We start from the raw sequence: 24,072 nt of genomic DNA on the forward strand, positions 1-24,072 counted from the left end.
ATTCCTAACACCAGAGATTTCAGTTGGTGGCAAAAGATGTCTAGTTGGGGCTTTTCTCCTCAACTATTTGGTAACTTAATCAAGGATAAGTTAGTCTGTGATGCACGCAGTACTCTATTATGAAAACGTATAAATGGAATTAATACAAGTAAGTATATGTTTATCTCAGAGAAAATCCAAGTAGAGAACCTGTTTGCTTTACCTTCGAGGCAAATCAATTTGGCATAATGCAGTAGAAAGGAAAGCCTTTCTTCTTTTCATTATTTTGTTTAACATTGTAATAAATAGTTTAGAGGCAAAGGTTATAAAGTACTTCTTGGAATCTCTCCTGACTTCTCTGCTTTCCATAGACCTTTCACTTCTGTCTGTAGGTACATCTGCATTTCCACACAAAGGCTCCTGGTGCTAATTGGTCGACTAGGTCTTTCTTTAAATCTTACTCGTTATTTCCTATTGTCTCTCCAGTGATCCTCCCCTTTCACCTTCCCACTCCGCTTCTCTTAGTGTGTATGCTGTGGTGTGTAGTGCATGCACCTGCAGGTGTGGCTGCATGCACCAGTGCACACACACAGGGAAGTCATAGGAGGGTGTCAGATGTCTTCATCTCTTGATTCAAAAGCAGCCAGGAGGAGACTGGCTTCCAAGCAGGCAGCCAGGAGTGGGGTTCTCATCCACACTGGGTGGAACTTTAGCATAGGACCTCAAAGCCCACTCCTGACCCCTTTCTCCAACATGGCTACACCTCCTAATAGTGGCACTTCCCATGGGCCAAGCATATTCAAACCACCACAGTTTACACCCCAGTGTAAAGAACATGGCCTCCTTCTCGACCATTTTAATCGAGTGGTCCTAAGAGTTATACAGAGTGCTAGGCATACTGTCTTAGTTAGGGTCTTACTGCTGTGAACAGACACCATGACCAAGGCAAGTCTTATAATGTAGATCAAAGAAAAGAAGACCACTGCACTTTGTACTAATGAGCACAGTTAAAAGTTATCAAGTTCTGTGATGTACCAAACATGATATTGTATTACCTAACTCAATGCTTATTGAGGCACCATGGTAATGATACTTAGTGAACTGAAGTGTCTTGTTCAAGGCAACAGGAAGGAAAAAAAAACACCCTTGGGAGCCCAGCACTCCAAGAGTTAAAACAACGTTAGTTATACTTAGCGCTTGGAAGTGTCTATACAACATAATGGGCCTACAGTGGGAAAGCATTTTAAACCCCAACTGTAATCTCTCAGATCTATTAGAACCCTGTTAGAGCCCAAGCGACAGTGATACTTCAGCCGTGGAGGAGGATATGGGTCTTCCCCAATGAGAAAGGAAGGCTATGGTGTGTTCACCGTGATACCTTTTCTATGATCTCAGCCTTAGGGTTTGTATATAAGTTGTTACAAGTTCAGTTTTCAAGGTTTCAGGTAGCATTTACATATGTATTCCTTGAGATGATAGAGATTAGGTTTAACATCATGTCTTTTCATTATGACACTACATTTTCAAAATTAGTATATATATTCATGGTATAAAATAGTGTTTCTGATATTCATCTATCTATCATCTGTCTGTCTGTCTGTCTGACTGTCTTGTCTATAGCTTAGCATGTGTGGTGGTTAGTGTTAACTGTCACCCTGATCAAATCTAGGATCACCTGGGAGACTGGTCTTTGGGCAGACCTGTAGGGGATATTCTTGGCTACGTTAATTGAGGTGGGGAGACCTGCCCACTGTAGGTGACATCATTCCCTGGACTGTGTATGTGGAGGAACTGAGCAGCGTTTGTGGTTTCCTAGGCTGAGTCATAACTTGGCTATTGTGAGTAGTATTGCTATGGACACAGATGTGTGGGTGGGCCAGTTGCATGCTGATTTATGCTCCTGTGGGTACACACCCAGGGTTGGTATAGCTAGATTGAATGATACTTCTATTTTTAGTGTCCTTCGAGGACACTCTGTACTGATGTCCACAGTGGCTGGACTAATTTATACCACCACTAACAGTGTATAAGACTGCATGACTCTTCATCTTACAGTGCCTTCAATTTCTTTCTGCAGTCTCTTAAGGTTTTCATTATAGATGTCTTGCACCTCCTGGGCTAGGGTTATTCATATATATATGTATGAATATACATATATCATATGAATATATATTATATATGTAACTGAAATGTTTTGCATTCTGATTTCTTTCTCATCAAGGTATTTTAATTTGATATTCAGAAAGGGTAATATTTTATATAATATTATATATAGTAGCTGGTTTTCTTGACACAAGCTAGTGCTATCATAGGAGAAGGAGCTTCAGTTGACGAAATGCCTCCATGAGATCCAGCTGTAAGGCATTTTCTCAACTAGTGGCCAGTGTGGAAGAGCTTGTCACCATAAAGATAGCCTATGAGATGCTATTGTGCAGTAGAAGACCCCAGAATTTTGGAGATGCTAGTTCCATGGAATAGCTACCAAGACCAGCAGCAGCAGTGGAGTGGAGCCAGCCAGAGCTGAGAAGACAAGTTGCATGGGCTACAGAGAGCAGAGTTGGAGAAGTGTCCCAAGCTCTATGGAGGAGCCCAGAAGATCATGGGTGGATCCCAGACTTTGGACGATTGGAGTTTGCTTTGCTTTGCTTTGATAGTGACTGTGCCCTGATTTTTCTCCTTTAAAGTAAGAGAGTATTTGGTTCACAATTGAGAGACTTTAGATTTTAAAAGACTTTGGATTTTAAAAGAAATTGGCTATTTTAAAGGGACTGAAATTTTAATGTGTTTGAGTTTGTAAAGGCTGTAGTACTTTTAAGCCATTTATGGTTTTTTTTAAGAAAAGACTTTTTTATGGATTCTTTGTGAGTTTCATACTGTGCACTGTCCTACTCATCTCCCTGTCCCCTCATATCCACCTTCCACCCCTGCAACTGCCCCACAAAATAAACACATAAGCAAAAAACAATAACAGAAAATAACAACAAAAAACCAAAACAAAGCATAGAAAACAACCAGCTGTAGAAGCTGTGGTGTGTCACAGTGTGTCCACAGCATTTTCCTCTGTTCGCACATCTTCACGTGTGAATGTTCATCGCAATGAGTCATAGGTCTGGTTTGAGGTCTGCGGCTTCTGTGACACCATCAATATTGAATTTTCACCAGGACTCTTCCCAAGTTATTCTGATGTTGTCCCGTGTCATGGAGATCCTGCAGCTTTGGACTAACAGGACCACCCCTTTCATGTACCCCAATAGTTTACAGATGATGTAGATTTTGGCGTGGGCCAACCCAAAGCCATGGATCTGCCTGGGTGGTAGCTGAGCCAGTCAGCCCAATGGCTCTCCCTTATCTGCATCACCAGGGGAAGCTCTCTAGCTAGACCACCCAGAGCCACCATAAGCAGGAGGTAGGGTCAGCTCTCTGGCTCTCATGCCCTTGGATCCAGCTCCACTGTGCCCCCTCCACCAGAGCCAGTTCTACTGTGCTGCCCAGGTGAAGTTCAGGGACCGTTCTCCCGCCAGTGAGGGACAGGGTCAGCTCTCTGGCTCTCATGACTTCAGGGACAACTCTTTCAACTATCACAGGTGGCAAGGGACATGGAAGAGAGGGCATCACCCCCATGCCCAAGGCCACCTCATGGCAGATGGGGACGAGGGGAAGGGCCATCTCTCCTGTGCTCACACCCATGGAGCTGGCTCACTTGTGCCCCCCACCCCCCAACTAGGGTCAGCTCCACTGCACTCTCCAGGCGAGGTGCAGAGCCCGCTCTCCCAAATGCTGCTGCCTATGGCAAAGGGCAGAGCCTGTTCTCCTGCCCCCAGGTTCAACTGCTGGAGGCTGAGAGAGGGGGAGATTGTGTGTGTGTGTGTGTGTGTGTGTGTGTGTGTGTGTGTGTGAGGAATATCACCTCCATTCCAGAGGTGAGTGGTGGGTTCAGCTCTTCCATACTCACACCCCCAGGGCTGACTCACCTGCTCCCCTCTCCTCCCATCCCTCTATCCTTCCTCACCAGGGCCAGCTTCACTATGCTGCCCAGTGAGGTGCAGGACCCGCTCTTCTGAGCGCTGCTGCTGGTGAGATGTGGGGCCGGCTCTCCTGTATGTCTCAGTCAGCGAAGGTTAGGGCCAGTTTTGCACAATCCTTGGGCATGCATATGGTCCCAGGTGGCTGCCCAGGCCAGGGACATTCTCATGGTCTCTAGTGGTAAAACGAGCTATGAACATTGGAACCGTCACAACCCCTGCTGCTGTGTAGCCATGGACCCAGACATGGGGTATGTGGCTGCGTGAACTGGGACTTCACCATGGCCTTAGGTGGTAGGGCTGGCTACCCACACTCCTCTCCTCCCTCGAGTCTCCAGTTCCCCCTCCCTTCCTAGTGCTAAAACAGACTTGCACACTGCAATGGCTCCCTCTGCTGGTGGGCCATGGGGCTGTCAGGCCTCCGGGTGACCTCCTTTCCCTGTTCTGAGTGGCATGGTGGCAAGCAGGTTTCTAAGTGTCTACTGTACCCCTGTGTGGCTTGGCAGCAGACGGGTCTATGGATATCTTTCTCATTCTGCACTCATGTTGTGGCAGGGGGCCTCTCTGTGTCTATGGCCCTGTCTGGGACAGTAGGCAGGTCTCTGGTTGTCTCCTGCCTTCTAACCTTCACTGCCATCAGCGCAACCCTGGGATACTAAGATGACCTCCCCTGTCACCCAGCACAGCAGCCAGAGGTCCCAGCCCAAGGCAAGTCAGGTCATTTATGCTTTTAGTGTTAAATCTTGGGGGTGAATAAGAAAAGAAGGGTTGCAGCTTAATAGTGATGTTTGTGCGTCAAGAGAACAAGGGGTTTCAGTTGTACCGGCTGGTTTAGTGTCAACTTGACACAAGTTAGAGTCATCAGTAAGGAAAGAGCCTCAGGTGAGGAAATGCCTCCATGAGATCCAGCTGTAAGGGATTCTCTCGATTAGCGATCAATGGGGGAGGGCCCCAGCCCATTGTGGGTGGGGTCATCCCTGGGCTGGTGGTCCTGGGTTCTATAAGAAAACAGGCTAAGCAGACCATGGGGAGCAAGCCAGTAAGTAGCACTTTTTCATGGCCTCTGCATCATGACCTGCCTCCAGGTCCTGCCCTGTTTGAGTTCCTGTCCTGACTTCCTCTATGAAGAACAGCAATGTGGAAGTGTAAGCTGAATAAACCCGTTCTTCCTCAGCTTTTTCTTTTGGTTAAGGTGTGCTTTGTCACAGAAATAGAAACCCTAACACACTTGCCCTCCTTCATTCGCCTTAAATGTCTCTCCTTTTGAAAAGATATTTTTCTTTGAATTGTGTGTGTGTGTGTGTGTATGTATGTATGTGTATGCGAGGGGATATGTACCATGTGTGTGCAGTGTCCACAGCAGCCAGAAGAGGGCACTAGATCCCCCTGGAACTACAGTTAAAGGATGATGTGAGCTCTCTGGCCTGAGTTCTTGGCCATCTCTTCAGCCCCTGAAATTCCTCTTCAAAGTTTTCTCCTCACTACGGTCTGTGTCTTTCCCAAGAAGAGTGTTACAGTTGTGGCGCACGCCTTTAATCCCAGCACTCGGGAGGCAGAGGCAGGCGGATTTCTGAGTTCGAGGCCAGCCTGGTCTACAGAATGAGTTCCAGGACAGCCAGGGCAACAGAGAAACCCTGTCTCGAAAAACCAAAAAAAAAAAAAAAAAAAAAAAAAAAATTAACACAGATGCATATAACTATCATGCATTTCCTTCTATATAGAAGGAATTCACTTAAAATATAGTTATCTTCTGACTATATGCACTTTTTTTTCTGCGATGCCGACCTACTTTTGTTTCTTGGCCTTATTTGAAGTATAGTAGACAAAGGCTTGCTTTTCTTCTCTCTTCCCGTTTTATCTCTACGATTTCACAAGAGCTCCTGAGCCTCCCCACTTTCTCCTGAGATAAACTGAACTCTATACAAGTCCATGATTCATGAACTGAATGAGTCTGGGTTTTTTTTTTTTTTCCTTTATGCTACAGGTAGTACCTAGAATTTTGTATAACTGTATTCAATATTAAATAAGAAAAAAAAAAAAGCTACTAATTTGGTTTTGCTTGGGCAGCGCTTCCTGATACCTTGTCATGGGTTGCTGAGATAGGCTGCTTAGTCCTGGCTGTCTGAATCAACCAATCCCAGGACAGCAGGACGCGGGGGTGGGTGGGGTGGGGGGGTGGGGTGGAGGTGGGGCGAGAGAAACAAGACTCACCTCTTTTTCTTGCTGCTTCAGCCGATTTCCTCTTGTCCTCCTTCCCAAATTTCTCCATGAATATACATACTTTTGTTTTGTTTTGTTTTTTTTGTTTTTGTTTGTTTTTTACAAACTGATTGGCTATTTAGTTTCTACAGAACATTGGCTTGGATTTATTTAAATATGTATTGTCAGGGAGACGGAGAAAGATCTATTTGGGGGGAGAGGGAGTGCTGAGTCAAACTAGACATTTTTCTGTTGTCTGTTCCATGTCTCATGTACAGCAAATTTTCAGTTATTTTAATGGGAGATGAACAATCATGGCCTCTGCTGTTTTGTTTGATGGATTGCTGTTATTATTTCTGAACCGAGACGATGTGATGGAAAAGCGCACTGTGGGAGTGTTCATAATGCCTGCTTCTGCTCTAGGTGTTGGTACAGGGATATTGTCTGCATCTCTTTACTCTTATCTTTTTTTTTTAATATTTTTATTACATATTTTCCTCAATTACATTTCCAATACTATCCCAAAAGTCCCCCATAGCGCCCCCCACTTCCCTACCCACCCATTCCCATTCTTTTGGCCCTGGCATTCCCCTATATTGGGGCATATAAAGTTTGCAAGTCCAATGGGCCTCTCTTTCCATTGATGGCCGACTAGGCCATCTTTCGATACATATGCAGCTAGAGACAAGAGCTCCAGGGTTCTGGTTAGTACATCATGTTGTTCCAACAATAGGGTTGCAGATCCCTTTAGCTCCTTGGGTACTTTCTCTAGCTTCTCCATTGGGAGCCCTGTGATACATCCAATAGCTGACTGTGAACATCCACTCCTGTGTTTGCTAGGCCCCGGCATCGTCTCACAAGAGACAGCTATATTTGGGTCCTTTCAGCAAGATCTTACTAGTGTATGCAATGGTGTCAGCGTTTAGAAGCTGATTATGGGACGGATCCCTGGATACAGCAGTCTCTAAATGGTCCATCCTTTCATCACAGCTACGAACTTTGTCTCTGTAACTCCTTCCCTGGGTGTTTTGTTCCCAATTCTAAGAAGGTGCACAATGTCCACACTTTGGTCTTCATTCTTCTTGAGTTTCATGCGTTTATCAAATTGTATCTTATATCTTGGGTATCCTAAGTTTTGGGCTAATATCCACTTATCAATGAATACATATTGTGTGAGATCTTTTGTGATTGTGTTACTTCACTCAAGATGATGCCCTCCAGGTCCATCCATTTGGCTAGGAATTTCATAAATTCATTCTTTTTAATAGCTGAGTAGTACTCCATTGTGTAAATGTACCATAATTTCTGTATCCATTCCTCTGTTGAGGGACATCTGGGTTCTTTCCAGCTTCTGGCTATTATAAATAGGGCTGCTATGAACATAGTGGAGCATGTGTCCTTTTTACCGGTTGGGACATCTTCTGGATATATGCCCAGGAGAGGTATTGCTGGATCCTCCGGTAGTACTATGTCCAATTTTCTGAGGAACCGCCAGACTGATTTCCAGAGTGGTTGTACTAGCTTGCAATCCCACCAACAATGGAGGAGTGTTCCACTTTCTCCACATCCTCGCCAGCATCTGCTGTCACCTGAATTTTTGATCTTAGCCATTCTGACTGGTGTGAGGTGGAATCTCAGGGTTGTTTTGATTTGCATTTCCCTGATGATTAAGGATGTTGAACATTTTTTCAGGTGCTTCTCTGCCATTCGGTATTCCTCAGGTGAGAATTCTTTGTTCAGTTCTGAGCCCCATTTTTTAATGGGGTTATTTGACTTTCTGGAGTCCACCTTCTTGAGTTCTTTATATATATTGGATATTAGTCCCTTATCTGATTTAGGATAGGTGAAGATCCTTTCCCAATCTGTTGGTGGTCTTTTTGTCTTATTGATGGTGTCTTTAGCCTTGCAGAAGCTTTGTAGTTTCATGAGGTCCCACTTGTCAATTCTCGTTCTTACAGCACAAGCCATTACTGTTCGATTCAGGAATTTTTCCCCTGTGCCCATATCTTCAAGGCTTTTCCCCACTTTCTCCTCTATAAGTTTCAGTGTCTCTGGTTTTATGTGAAGTTCCTTGATCCACTTAGACTTGACCTTAGTACAAGGAGATAGGAATGGATCGATTCGCATTCTTCTACATGTTAACAACCAGTTGTGCCAGCACCATTTGTTGAAAATGCTGTCTTTCTTCCACTGGATGTTTTTAGCTCCCTTGTCGAAGATCAAGTGACCATAGGTGTGTGGATTCATTTCTGGGTCTTCAATTCTATTCCATTGGTCTACTTGTCTGTCACTATACCAGTACCATGCAGTTTTTATCACAATTGCTCTGTAGTAGAGCTTTAGGTCCGGCATGGTGATTCCACCAGAGGTTCTTTTATCCTTGAGGAGGGTTTTTGCTATCCTAGGTTTTTTGTTATTCCAGATGAATTTGCAGATTGCACTTTCTAATTCGTTGAAGGATTGATTTGGAATTTTGATGGGGATTGCATTGAATCTGTAGATTGCTTTTGGCAAGATAGCCATTTTTACAATGTTGATCCTGCCAATCCATGAGCATGGGAGATCTTTCCTTCTTCTGAGATCTTCTATAATTTCTTTCTTCAGAGACTTGAAGTTTTTATTATACAGATCTTTCACTTCCTTAGTTAGAGTCACGCCAAGATATTTTATATTATTTGTGACTATTGAGAAGGGTGTTGTTTCCCTAATTTCTTACTCAGCCTGTTTATTCTTTGTGTAGAGAAAGGCCATTGATTTGTTTGAGTTAATTTTATATCCAGCTACTTCACCGAAGCTGTTTATCAGGCTTAGGAGTTCTCTGGTGGAATTTTTAGGGTCACTTATATATACTATCATATCATCTGCAAAAAGTGATATTTTGACTTCATCTTTTCCAATTTGTATCCCTTTGATCTCCTTTTGTTGTCGAATTGCTCTGGCTAGGACTTCAAGTACAATGTTGAATAGGTATGGAGAAAGTGGACAGCCTTGTCTAGTCCCTGATTTTAGAGGGATTGCTTCAAGCTTCTGACCATTTACTTTGATGTTGGCTACTGGTTTGCTGTAGATTGCTTTTATCATGTTTAGGTATGGGCCTTGAATTCCTGATCTTTCCAAGACTTTTATCATGAATGGGTGTTGGATCTTGTCAAATGCTTTTTCCGCATCTAAGGAGATGACCATGTGGTTTTTGTCTTTGAGTTTGTTTATATACTGGATTACGTTGATGGATTTCCGTATATTGAACCATCCCTGCATCCCTGGGATGAAACCTACTTGGTCAGGATGGATGATTGTTTTGATGTGTTCTTGGATTCGGTTAGCAAGAACTTTATTGAGGATTTTTGCATCAATATTCATAAGGGATATTGGTCTGAAGTTTTCTATCTTTGTTGGGTCTTTTTGTGGTTTAGGTATCAGAGTAATTGTGGCTTCATAGAATGAGTTGGGTAGAGTACCTTCTGTTTCTATTTTGTGGAATAGTTTGTGAAGAACTGGGATTAGATCTTCTTTGAAGGTCTGATAGAACTCTGCACTAAACCCATCTGGTCCTGGGCTTTTTTTAGTTGGGAGACTATTAATGACTGCTTCTATTTCTTTGGGGGATATAGGGCTGTTTAGATCATTAACCTGATCTTGATTCAGCTTTGGTACCTGGTATCTGTCTAGGAACTTGTCCATTTCATCCAGGTTCTCCAGTTTTGTTGAGTATAGCCTTTGGTAGAAGGATCTGATGGTGTTTTGGATGTCTTCAGGATCTGTTGTTATGTCTCCTTTTTCATTTCTGATTTTGTTAATTAGGATGCTTTCCCTGTGCCCTCTAGTGAGTCTGGCTAAGGGTTTATCTATCTTGTTGATTTTCTCAAAGAACCAGCTCCTTGATTGGTTGATTCTTTGAATAGTTTTTCTTGTTTCCACTTGGTTGATTTCGCCCCTGAGTTTGATTATTTCCTGCCCTCTACTCCTCTTGGGTGAATTTGCTTCCTTTTGTTCTAGAGCTTTTAGGTGTGTTGTCAAGCTGCTAATGTGTGCTCTCTCTAGTTTCCTTTTGGAGGCACTCAGAGCTATGAGTTTTCCTCTTAGAAATGCTTTCATTGTGTCCCATAAGTTTGGGTATGTTGTGGCTTCATTTTCATTGAACTCTAAAAAGTCCTTAATTTCTTTCTTTATTCCTTCCTTGACCAAGGTATCATTGAGAAGAGTGTTGTTCAGTTTCCACGTGAAGGTTGGCTTTCTATTATTTATTTTGTTATTGAAGATCAGCCTTAGTCCATGGTGATCTGATAGGATGCATGGGGCAATTTCAATATTTTTATATCTGTTGAGGCCTGTTTTGTGACCAATTATGTGGTCAATTTTGGAGAAGGTACCATGAGGTGCTGAGAAGAAGGTATATCCTTTTGTTTTAGGATAGAATGTTCTGTAGATATCGGCCAGATCCATTTGATTCATAATTTCTGTTAGTTTCACTCTGTCCCTGTTTAGTTTCTGTTTCCATGATCTGTCCATTGGTGAAAGTGGTGTGTTGAAGTCTCCCACTATTATTGTATGAGGTGCAATGTGTGCTTTGAGCTTTACTAAAGTTTCTTTAATGAATGTGGCTGCCTTTGTATTTGGAGCATAGATATTCAGGATTGATAGTTCCTCTTGGAGGATTTTACCTTTGATGAGTATGAAGTGTCCCTCCCTGTCTTTTTTAATGACTTTGGGTTGGAAGTCAATCTTATCAGATATTAGAATGGCTACTCCAGCTTGTTTCTTCTTGCCATTTGCTTGGAAAATTGTTTTCCAGCCTTTCATTCTGAGGTAGTGTCTATCCTTTTCTCTGAGATGAGTTTCCTGTAAGCAGCAAAATGTTGGGTCTTGTTTGTGTAGCCAGTTCGTTAGTCTGTGTCTTTTGATCGGGGAGTTGAGTCCATTGATATTAAGAGATATTAAGGAAAAGTAATTGTTGTTTCCTGTTATTTTTGATGTTAAAGTTGGCATTTTGTTCTTGTGGCTGTCTTCTTTTAGGTTTGTTGAGGGATTACCTTCTTGTTGTTTCTAGGGCGTGGTTCCTGTCCTTGTATTGGTTTTTTTCTGTTATTATCCTTTGAAGGGCTGGATTCGTGGAGAGATAATGTGTGAATTTGGTTTTGTCGTGGAATACTTTGGTTTCTCCATCTATGTTAATTGAGAGTTTGGCTGGGTATAGTAGCCTGGGCTGGAATTTGTGTTCTTTTAGTGTCTGTATAACATCCGTCCAGGATCTTCTGGCTTTCATAGTCTCTGGTGAAAAGTCTAGTGTAATTCTGATAGGCTTGCCTTTATATGTTACTTGGCCTTTTTCTCTTACTGCTTTTAGTATTCTATCTTTATTTAGAGCATTTGTTGCTCTGATTATTATGTGTCGGGAGGTATTTCTTTTCTGGTCCAGTCTATTTGGAGTTCTGTAGGCTTCTTGTATGTTCATGGGCATCTCTTTCTTTAGATTTGGGAAGTTTTCTTCTATAATTTTGTTGAAGATGTTTGCTGGTCCTTTGAGTTGAAAATCTTCATTCTCATCCACTCCTATTATCCGTAGGTTTGGTCTTCTCATTATGTCCTGTATTTCTTGGATGTTTTGAGTTAGGATCTTTTTGCATTTTACATTTTCCTTGATTGTTGTGCCGATGTTCTCTATAGAGTCTTCTGCACCTGAGATTCTCTCTTCCATCTCTTGTATTCTGTTGCTGATGCTCGTATCTATGGTTCCAGATTTCTTTCCTAGGGTTTCTATCTCCAGTGTTGCCTCATTTTGGGTTTTCTTTATTGTGTCTACTTCCCTTTTTAGGTCTAGTATGGTTTTGTTCATTTCCATCATCTGTTTGGATGTGTTTTCCTGTTTTTCTGTAAGGACTTCTACCCGTTTGATTATGTTATCATGTTTTTCTTTAAGGATTTGTAACTCTTTAGCAGTGTTCTCCTGCAATTCTTTAAGGGATTTTTGTGCTTCCTCTTTATTGTCTTCTGCCTTTTTATCAGTGTTCTCCTGCATTTCTTTAAGTGTGTTATTAAAGTCCTTCTTGAAGTCCTCTATCATCATCAGGAGATATGCTTTTAAATCCGTGTCTAGCTTTTCCGGTGTGTTGGGGTGCCCTGGACTGGGCGTAGTGGGGGTGCTGGGTTCTGATGATGGTGAGTGGTCTTGGTTCCTGTTAGTAAGATTATTACGTTTACCTTTCGCCATCTGGTAATCTCTGGGGTTAGTTGTTATCGTTGTCACTATTTAAAGATTGGAGCAGAAGCTGTGTTCCACTCACCAGCAGTCTCTAAATCCTGCGGAGGGGGTCGTGGGTAGCTGACGGTACCCCGGTGCTGGTCCAGCCGGAAGAGGCCTGTGGTCCTACTCAGGCCGTTTTTCTGCTTCCCTAACTAATGCAGTCTCTGGTCCCGCGTGCAATTGGATTGGAGCAGAAGCTGTGTTCCACTCTCCAGAAGTCTTAAGATCCTGTGGTGGGTGTTGTGGGTAGCTGATGAGTGTCAGCTGACTCTGCGCCCCAGCTGCCCAGGTGCTTTTCTGACCGGAAGAGGGTTGTGGCCCTATGTAGGCCGGATTTCTCTCTCCCCAACCAGAGCAGTCTCAGGTCCCGCGTGATTGGACTGGAGCAGAAGCTGTGTTCCACTCACCAGCAGTCCCAAAATCCTGCGGCGGGGGTCTTGGGTAGCTGGCGGGTGTCAGGCAACCCTGCGCTCCCGCTACCCTGGAGCTGATCCGGCCGGGTGAGGCCTGTGGCCCTACTCAGGCAGGTTTCTGCTTCCCTAACTAATGCAGTCTCAGGTCCCGCGCAATTGGATTGGAGCAGAAGCTGTGTTCCACTCACCAGCAGTCCCAAAATCCTGCGGCGGGGGTCGTGGGTAGCTGGCGGGTGTCAGGCAACCCTGCGCTCCCGCTACCCCGGCGCTGATCCAGCCGGATGAGGCCTGTGGCCCTACTCAGGCCGGTTTCTGCTTCCCTAACTAATGCAGTCTCAGGTCCCGTGCAATTGGATTGGAGCAGAAGCTGTGCTCCACTCACCAGAAGTCTTAAGATCCTGTGGCGGGTGTTGTGGGTAGCTGGCGAGTGTCAGCAGACCCTGCGCCCCAGCTGCCCAGGTGCTTTTCTGACCGGAAGAGGGTTGTGGCCCTATGTAGGCCGGATTTCTCTCTCCCCAACCCGAGCAGTCTCAGGTCCCGCGTGATTGGACTGGAGCAGAAGCTGTGTTCCACTCACCAGCAGTCCCAAAATCCTGCGGCGGGGGTCGTGGGTAGCTGGCGGGTGTCAGGCAACCCTGCGCTCCCGCTACCCCGGCGCTGATCCAGCCGGATGAGGCCTGTGGTCCTACTCAGGCCGGTTTCTGCTTCCCTAACTAATGCAGTCTCAGGTCCCGCGCAATTGGATTGGAGCAGAAGCTGTGTTCCACTCACCAGCAGTCCCAAAATCCTGCGGCGGGGGTCGTGGGTAGCTGGCGGGTGTCAGGCAACCCTGCGCTCCCGCTACCCTGGCGCTGATCCGGCCGGGTGAGGCCTGTGGCCCTACTCAGGCCGGTTTCTGCTTCCCTAACTAATGCAGTCTCAGGTCCCGCGCAATTGGATTGGAGCAGAAGCTGTGTTCCACTCACCAGCAGTCCCAAAATCCTGCGGCGGGGGTTGTGGGTAGCTGGCAGGTGTCAGGCAACCCTGCGCTCCCGCTACCCCGGCGCTGATCCAGCCGGATGAGGCCTGTGGTCCTACTCCTCTTTACTCTTATCTTGTATTCCCTTTGATATACGATAAGGTAGGCAAATACGACAAAATTGGATTTGTTTTTCAGCCCAGAGATCGCTTTAATATCCAATCTGCACAGTTTTGAGAACACCCATGTTTGTTTTTACTTCCAATTGATCTACTGAATTTTTGCTGTTTAGGGTTTGAATTCGGTCTGTTGTTTCTTTCTTCTCTTTCTTTCTTTTTTTTTTTTTTAGAAATGGTAAATTCAAAGATCAGCAAATTATTTGGCTCAGATTAAATTTCCCCTTAAAAATTTGAACGAGTCAGTTTCAGGAATGTTAATATGTTTTCAATCTAATGGTTCTTCCTTTCTCAAGTTATCCCAACTGAAAAAAAAAGTCATTTATTTTGAGAAATGATCAGTGCAATGAAGCTGCAGAACACTGCTACTTAGACATCCAGAGAGGTTTCTTTTGGTGGCCAGGCACAGAAAAGGAAGAACAGTCCTCAGACCAAGTCAATAGTCTGTCTTTCTGAAACAGATAAGCATCACCAGGTTCGTCTTTGTCCCCTGGCCTGCAGCTTTTATCTACAGAGTGAAAACACTGTTTTTACCACACAGCCCCGTAAATCTACACGTGTGTAGTCGGGGAAGGTGCAGAGTGCATAAGAGAAATCCAGCCAATGCCATCTTGTCAATTTTATACCACTCCTCCATGGCGACTGTTTGTAAGGAGGAGCAGTCTAGTTGAGTGTAGTCATGGCGCTGTTAAGGGACCCAGGGCACTTTAGTATCAATAATGGAGGAGATGAGTCCTGATAATGAAAACTCGAGCAAAAAAATCTCCACATTATGCAAACTCTGACCTTCAGTTAAAGCACTCTCTTGGTGATGAAGCGCCCCTGGGTCTCCTCTGGCCATAAACATATTACCTGGAAAAAACACCTCTCTCTCTCTCTCTCTCTCTCTCTCTCTCTCTCTCTCTCTCTCTCTCTCTCTCTCTCTCTCTCTCCTCTCTCTCCTCTCTCTCCCTCCCTCTCTCTCCCCTCCCCTTCCTCTCCCTTCCCTCTCCCTCCCTCCACTCCTCCTGCCTCCTTGTTTCTTATTTTGAACTCTTACAGGTGTTTCCCCTCAAGGTCCCTGGAGTTGTGGAGGGTTTACATAACTAAATGAGAACATGACCACATCTTTAATTTGAAAGAATAATTTTTAGGAAGAGAAAACATAGAGCATAAAGAACATTTTAAAATGTAGTGAAACTTTTGGTAAATACCTGTAAGTAATGGACTCATAGGATACATTGTTTAGAGTTCTGGATCTGGTGTGATTTTGATTTAGACATACTGAGAAGGGACCAAAAAATAGCCAAGACAGAGAAAAGACCACAGGACAAGATATGTATTTAGTGTAAAGTTTATTAAAACTATGTTGAGAAGCAATTGTTTTTGTGTGTTACAAGGGAGGGGAATGAGACACTTTTGGCTGTGTTTAAATAGGGAAGAGGGCTGGGGGAGGGGGCTGAGGGAGGGGCTGGTGGGAGGGGACTGGTGAGAGGGGGCTGGTGGGATGGCTTAGTGGGTAAAGGTGTTTGCTTCCAAGCTTGACAACCTACATTCCATCTCTGAGGCCCACATAGCTGAAGGAGAGAGCTAACTGTCATGTATCATCTTCTGACTTCTCCATGGGTGTCATTTCACATGTAGACACGTACACACACACACACACACAGATATATACACACACAGACACACACACACACATACACAGATACACACACACAGATACACACACACACACATACACAGACACACACACACATACACACACACACACAGATACACACACACATACACACACATACACACACACATACACACACACACACACATACACAGATACACACACACAGATACACACACACAGACACACATACACAGACACACACACACATACACAGACACACACACACACATACACACACACACACAGATACACACACACATACACACACATACACACACATACACACACACACACACACATACACAGATACACACACACAGATACACACACACACACACACATACACAGATACACACACATATATACACACACACAGACACACAGACACACACATACACAGATACACACACACAGATACACACAGACAGACACACACACACACAGAAAATAGCTAGAAAACATTACAAAGTAAATATAGTAAATCGAAATATTATGTAAATGATAATCATAAATTAGAAAAAATAAGGCATATAAACAGATGAGTAGAGCTGGCTCGCCCCCAGAACTCTGAAGTTTCATGTCCTCTGTGGTCCAACTCAGGTTTCTTCATGTCTTCCCTTTTATGTAACCCCTTCAGTCGCTCTCAGTGAGCTTTCAAATATTTGCCGTACCCTACTCTTTCCTCTTGTTTGTTCCCCACTTTCTAAAGAAAGATCTCGGACGTTGGTGTGAAGGCCCTGCTCAGCCAAGCTTTCTGAGGCCCAGTTTACCCGCTTGAGACTGGGAATATGCCAGGACCTCCTGTTACTGATGTGAGACTTCAGTTGGAAAGCATAAAGTACCTGGGGCTGAACACACGCTTGGTGAATGTCAATGCCCTTCCCACTTCTGGCTTCCATGACTATTTCCGCCTGTAATCTTTTTTTTTCTTTATTTTTTTTTTATTATGTATTTTCCTCAATTACATTTCCAATGCTATCCCAAAAGTCCCCCATACCCTCCCCCCACTCCCCTACCCACCCACTCCCACTTTTTGGCCCTGGCGTTCCCCTGTACTGGGGCATATAAAGTTTGCAAGTCCAAAGGGCCTCTCTTTCCTGTGATGGCCGACTAGGCCATCTTTTGATACATATGCAGCTAAAGTCAAGAGCTCTGGGGTACTGGTTAGTTTATAATGTTGTTCCACCTATAGGGTTGCTGATCCCTTTAGCTCCTTGGGTACTTTCTCTAGCTCCTCCATTGGGGACCTGTGATCCATCCAATAGCTGACTGTGAGCATCCACTTCTGTGTTTGCTAGGCCCTGGCCTAGTCTCACAAGAGACAGCTATATCAGGGTCCTTTCAGCAAACGCTTGCTAGTGTATGCAATGGTGTCATCGTTTGGAGGCTAATTATGGGATGGATCCCTGGATATGGCAGTCTCTAGATGGTCCATCCTTTCGTCACAGCTCCAATCTTTGTTTCTGTAACTCCTTCCATGGATGTTTTGTTCCCAATTCTAAGAAGGGGTACAGTGACCCCACTTTGGTCTTCATTCTTCTTGAGTTTCATGTGTTTAGCAGATTGTATTATATATCTTGGGTATCCTAAGTTTTGGGCTAATATCCACTTATCAGTGAGTACATATTGTGTGAGTTCCTTTGTGATTGTGTTACCTCACTCAGGATGATGCCCTCCAGGTCCATCCATTTGGCTAGGAATTTCATAAATTCATTCTTTTTAATTGCTGAGTAGTACTCCATTGTGTAAATGTACCACATTTTCTGTATCCATTCCTCTGTTGAGGGGCATCTGGGTTCTTTCCACCTTCTGGCTATTATAAATAAGGCTGCTATGAACATAGTGGAGCATGTGTCCTTCTTACCGTTGGAACATCTTCTGGATATATGCCCAGGAGAGGTATTGCTGGATCCTCTGGTAGTTCTATGTCCAATTTTCTAAGGAACCGCCAGACTGATTTCCAGAGTGGTTGTACAAGCTTGCAATCCCACCAATAATGGAGGAGTGTTCCTCTTTCTCCACATCCTTGCCAGCATCTGCTGTCACCTGAATTTTTGATCTTAGCCATTCTGACTGGTGTGAGGTGGAATCTCAGGGTTGTTTTGATTTGCATTTCCCTAATGATTAAGGATTTTGAACATTTTTTCAGGTGCTTCTCAGCCATTCGGTATTCTTCAGGTGAGAATTCTTTGTTCAGTTCTGAGCCCCATTTTTTAATGGGGTTATTTGATTTTCTGGAGTCCACCTTCTTGAGTTCTTTATATATATTGGATATTAGTCCCCTATCTGATTTAGGATAGGTAAAGATCCTTTCCCAATCTGTTGGTGGTCTTTTTGTCTTATTGACGGTGTCTTCTGCCTTGCAGAAACTTTGCAGTTTCATGAGGTCCCATTTGTCAATTCTTGATCTTACCGTGCAAGCCATTGCTGTTCTGTTCAGGAATTTTTCCCCTGTGCCCATATCTTTGAGGCTTTCCCCCACTTTCTCCTCTATAACTTTCAGTGTCTCTGGTTTTATGTGGAGTTCCTTGATCCACTTAGATTTGACCTTAGTACAAGGAGATAGGAATGGATCAATTCGCATTCTTCTACATGATAACCACCAGTTGTGCCAGCACCATTTGTTGAAAATGCTGTCTTTCTTCCACTGGATGGTTTTAGCTCCCTTGTCAAAGATCAAGTGACCATAGGTGTGTGGGTTCATTTCTGGGTCTTCAATTCTATTCCATTGGTCTACTTGTCTGTCACTATACCAGTACCATGCAGTTTTTATCACAATTGCTCTGTAGTAAAGCTTTAGGTCAGGCATGGTGATTCCACCAGAGTTTCTTTTATCCTTGAGAAGAGTTTTTGCTATCCTAGGTTTTTTGTTATTCCAGATGAATTTGCAGATTGCTCTTTCTAATTCGTTGAAGAATTGATTTGGAATTTTGATGGGGATTGCATTGAATCTGTAGATTGCTTTTGGCAAGATAGCCATTTTTACAATGTTGATCCTGCCAATCCATGAGCATAGGAGATCTTTCCATCTTCTGAGATCTTCTTTAATTTCTTTCTTCAGAGACTTGACGTTCTTATCATACAGATCTTTCACTTCCTTAGTTAGAGTCATGGCAAGATATTTTATATTATTTGTGACTATTGAGAAGGGTGTTGTTTCCCTAATTTCTTTCTCAGCCTGTTTATTCTTTGTGTAGAGAAAGGCCATTGATTTGTTTGAGTTAATTTTATATCCAGCTACTTCACTGAAGCTGTTTATCAGGTTTAGGAGTTCTCTGGTGGAATTTTTAGGGTCACTTATATATACTATCATATCATCTACAAAAAGTGATATTTTGACTTCATCTTTTCCAATTTGTATCCCCTTGATCTCCTTTTGTTGTCAAATTGCCCTGGCTAGGACTTCAAGTACAATGTTGAATAGGTAGGGAGAAAGTGGACAGTCTTGTCTAGTCCCTGATTTTAGTGGGATTGCTTCCAGCTTCTCACCATTTACTTTGATGTTGGCTACTGGTTTGCTGTAGATTGCTTTTATCATGTTTAGGTATGAGCCTTGAATTCCTGATCTTTCCAAGACTTTTATCGTGAATGGGTGTTGGATCTTGTCAAATGCTCCGCCTCTAATCTTTAAGTTCCCCCAGTGTCTTAGAGTTTCCATTGCTGAGAAGAGACACTATGACCAAGGCAAGTCTTATAAAGGACAACATTTAATTGGGCTGGCTTACAGGTTCAGAGGTTCAGCCCATTATCATCAAGGTGGGAACATGGCAGTGTCCAGGCAGGCATGGTGCAGGAGGAGCTGAGAGTTCTACATCTTCATCTGAAGGCCACTAGCAGAAGACTGGCTTCCAGGCAGCTAGGATGAGGGTCTTAATGCCCCACCCACAGTGACACACCTACTCCAACAGGGCCACACCTTCTAATAGTGACATTCCCTGAGCCAAGGAATCACACCCAGGGAAGAAAATATGTTTTATATTCATAACATTTTTAAAAAAGATTTATTTATTTATTTTAATGTATATGAGTACACTATAGCTGTACAGATGGTTGTGAGCCATGTGGTTGCTGGGAATGGAACTCAGGACCTCTGCTCCCTCCAGCCCCGTTTGCTCTGGCCCAAAGATTTATTATTATATGTAAGTACACTGTAGATGTCATCAGACACACCAGAAGAGGTCGTCAGATCTCATTATGGATCCATCATGTGGTTGCTGGGATTTGAACTCAGGACCTTTGGAAAAGCAGTCAGTGCTCTTAACCGCTGAGCCATCGATACAAGGCCTATTCATAGCATTTGGATGAGAGGAAGTGCTAAGTGGTATTTGTTGAACTTAATTTGCATCTCACTTTTCTCTTCCCATTGGATTGAAGTAAACATGGCGCCTTCACAAAATGGAGGATGTCACCCAGGAGAGCGCCATTCTTTCACGGCTCATGCTGTAGTGCTTGATACCCCGAGGATCAGACTATCCCTGGGAACTTAATTCTACCCCACACAATCTTATTGGCCTGTCTCATGGAGTCACAGCTGTAGTGGGATTCTGGTGTGTTTAAATGGTCACATCTCTATCCATAGACATGAATATGAGACCCATGAAATAAAAGAGCAAGTGACAATCATATCAGGTGACACGCTCAGCCACTGACAAAGTATGCTCGAATTCACTGAAACAAACCATGGCTTCAGTTTCTTGTGAGTTCCTTTTACTTACCTATCAGTGGCGGGAAGTATTCTGTGACCCACTGCAATCTGTCACCTCTTTATCCAGCATGCCGCTGGAGAAGGGACAGGAGCAATCTGACTCCTCGATCTTGTAACTCATCGGTTACTAACCTGCTTTGGCCACTAACCCGGAAGTACTCTTCCCTCCTCGAAAACGCAAGCTCTGAGAGATCTTCCTCTCTGAGTGACCTGCTCTTTGTGGATCCTCTGCAGACCCAAGGCACATCTCACGCCACGCCATGGGCATGTGGGAGCAGCAAACTTTCCATACATTTGTTGGTTTCCATGATTGGCATGTGAAAACTTGATTGAGAATGCCTTTGTTAGCATATATTGACGATGGATCTTACTGTGATATTTTCATGCATGTGTATAATATAGTTGGTGATATTTACTGCCCTACTCTCTCTTTTGTCCTCTCCCAGACCCACTTTTCTCTCTCTCTCTCCCTCCCCTCTCTGTTTCCTTCCCTCCATCTGTCTGTCTATCTGTCTCTCTGTCTGTCTCCCTCTGTCTGTCTCTTGGCATGGACCTTTTTGCATGTGGATGCAGAGACCAGAGGGCAACATCAGACGCATTCCTAAGTCACTCTCCAGTGTATTTAAAAATTTTAAGCTCATTTAGTTAAAAATTATCATTACATTATTTACCCACTTCCCTCCGCCTCTCCAATCCTTCCCATGTACCTTCCTCTTGCTCTCATCCAAATTAATGGCCTCGTTTTCTTTGTTGTTACACACACACACACACACACACACACACACACACACTCACATACATACATATATACACACGGTGTGCTCTCCCCGAGGAAGACTTCAGCAACTGAGGAGCTGCCTGTGGTTCTCTAGGGTCGAGGCCCCCTGAGTTTCCTTTCTTTCACGTCAACCCCGTCTATCGGTGTCTTCCTTTTTCAGCTCATGCCTAGGCAGCCATGTTAGTGAGGCTTTATGGGTGTGGCTTCTCTGACACTTCTAGGAGTCAGAATCTCACAGCAAGTGGTTCCTCTGGTTCTTGCAGTCTTCCCCCTACCCCACTGATCTCTGAGCCTGAGGCACAGGTGTCTGCACTTGGATTGGTCGTGGTTTTCTGTAACGATCTCCATCTGCTGTAAAGAGATGTGATGAGGGGTGGGAACCACCCTTATCTGTGGCTTTAGGGACAGAGATTTTGAATGTGACAAGGGATTACGCTGGCTTAGTGAAGTGGTGGTGAAGCTCGCTCCTTGGCTAGCCTGGCTGGCCATGGATCTTGGGTGGTTGCTTCCCCAGTGTTGGGATTGCAGATATGAACAGCCACACCCAGCTTTTCCATGTAGTGTCGGGGTTCAAACTCAGGCTCTCAAGCTTTCGTAGCATATACTTTACTGACTGAAACCTCTCTCCAGCCCTAAGAATCTTATAATAATTAGACTTATTGTTAGACTTAAAATTCTACATTAAATCTCATTTTTGGGGGGCATGAAAATTCTTTTATTTTGAATGACATATGCTCTTCTTGTTACGATGAGGGTGGACAGAAGCTCTTATTCATGCATATCGGTGCTACACACATACAGTCTCTATCCCTTTATGATCACCCCTAATTAGTCCATTGAAAGATAGTTAGCATTTGTTGTCTCTGAGTTACGGTGGGTAAAACTGAAGCATACTGTTGACTCTGTCATCTAGCAGGGAATTTGAAGAAAACATGTCACCATTATCATCTGCTTTTCTTTCCGTTTTCAGTTCCAAAGAACATTCGAGTCTCTCAAAAATGTTTCCAACAAGTCCGACCTCCAGAGAACCTACCAGAAGCTCGGGAAGGAGCTGGAAAGCCTGGATTATTTGGCCTTCAAACGCCAGCAGGTAGGATTCGGTGCTCTCCTCCGGTGGAAAATAAGAGCAATTCAGGCTTCCCGCTGTCCCTCCTGTGGAGGTGCAGACAGGTCGGGAAACTTAACTTCTAATGATTGGGGCAGAAATAGCTTGTGTCGATCGCCCCGTGTTCATCTTGCTACCTACAGTGTGCAGTGCGGTCCTGGCTTTTAGATGGGTACTTTAGGGGTTTCTGCACATGTCCTTTTATTCCTTTAAAAGAAGATTCCCGCGGTTCTGTGAAGGTCTAACTACCCTTTGGTAATGACGTCTCAGCAGCACAAAGAAGAGCTTCTAGGACGGCCTGGCCACATGGCTTTTGTATTTGGTAGGGTATAACCAAGGGGGGGAAAAAAAAACCACCCAAAGACCAGGAAAAGCGTATGGATGAACCTGCAAAGTGAGGATAGAGACTCACCTGTTTTCAACAATAGCGTTTGGCCTCCAACTTTGCTTTTTGATCTTTGAAGATGAGTAAAACCTTGTTAAATAAATGTGCAAGGTTAAAGGGAAGGATTCTTAACAAGTGCATGCCTCTTGGCTCGATTGGAGAGTCCCAAGATAATCCTGGAGACAAATCAAACCTTTGTAAGATTGCTTGTAGGATCGGTACTGCCCACACTCAGGCTTCACAAGGATACAGTCCGTGCATCCTGTAGACCACACTGCCGCAGTGGCTGGCAGTCCTTTTCAGGCAGAGTCTGGCTGCAGTTCCTGTATGGCCACTAGGTGTCAGTGTCGTCAAGCTTTTACTTTGTTGGAAGGCTTACTTGGATCAGAGCAGTCCCTCAGCGGGTTAAATTAGGTTGCCTGAAAATGGTAGCTGGTGTCTAGAATCTTGGCTACACGGATGACCTGTCTGCAGAGAGTGCAATCGTCTCGCTATTGCCCGATTTACAAGTTCTGGGCCTTTGATATATGGACTTTCAAAGCAGTGTTTTTGTTAAACCATATTAAGTCTATATGATATGGCTTAGAAATTAGCCCAAGAATAGAATTGTGTTTCTAGGTTCTTGCTCTATCAAAGAGGTGGAAAAAGTTTCTCTTCAAAATTGAGTATTTAACCTTTCTGTGGCCTTATTTCTCTAAGAGTTACATTTTATTTAATTATTTATTTATTTTTGATTTTTTTGAGACAGGGTTTCTCTGTGTAGCCCTGGCTGTCCTGGAACTCACGCTGTAGACCAGGCTGACCTCGAACTCAGAAATCTGCCTGCCTCTGCCTCCCACTGCCCGCCTAGTTACGTTTGTTTTATGGAATATTCTAGACGAGGACAAACGGACTATCTCCACAATACTTTATACAGAAAAAGAACATGGTAAGCATTTATGTGTGCGTGTGTGTTTCGTTTTCTTTTTAAACTACTGCTGGCCTGGGTGTTAGCAGATCTAACACAGGGAGCCAGTGTTGCTGAGAGCTGCTACCACAGTCAGTTCCCGGTTCCTGCTGCTCAGCGCTCACACCACGGACCACTGCTTTGGCCTTGAATCCTTTTCAGCTCAGTTTTGTTCCCAAGATCCCACCATGGGGCATTTGAGTTGACTGCCCATCCTCTCGCCCGATCCTTTCGCATTAGCGCGTTTCGGGTAACAGTGATTAGATTCTAGCACTTCCAGGGTGGGCGAGCAGAACTTTGGAAGGACCGTACTGAGACAGGTAACGTGTGAGGAGTGGAGAGAGCGAGCACGTGGTGCCTGTGGACCTGTGTATGTCTGTAGACCATCCTTGCTGCTGCCACGCACTGTGGCACAGAGTAGGACTAAACCACCGAGTCAGTAAACGTCGTCGTAGCCGTACCGTAGAGTCGGTTTTATTGGTAGCATTTGTAGATGAGACCG

The 24,072-nt window shown here is 44.1% G+C and overlaps 1 protein-coding gene across 4 annotated transcripts in view; it reads left to right on the forward strand.

Moving 5' to 3' along the window:
• The window catches only part of Ctnna3 (catenin alpha 3), a 1,580,538-nt gene that overhangs the window by 144,953 nt on the left and 1,411,513 nt on the right, over window positions 1–24,072 (forward strand). For all 4 annotated transcript variants that reach the window (XM_021173456.3, XM_029482775.2, XM_029482772.2 and 1 more), the window contains exon 5: window positions 22,105–22,224. In XM_021173456.3, the coding sequence (XP_021029115.2) occupies window positions 22,105–22,224 (120 nt within the window). The remainder of the gene's footprint in view (window positions 1–22,104; window positions 22,225–24,072) is intronic.

This window comes from Mus caroli, unplaced genomic scaffold (assembly GCF_978045245.1).
Source record: "Mus caroli unplaced genomic scaffold, Mus_caroli_1 scaffold_9, whole genome shotgun sequence".
Lineage (NCBI taxonomy): Eukaryota > Metazoa > Chordata > Mammalia > Rodentia > Muridae > Mus > Mus caroli.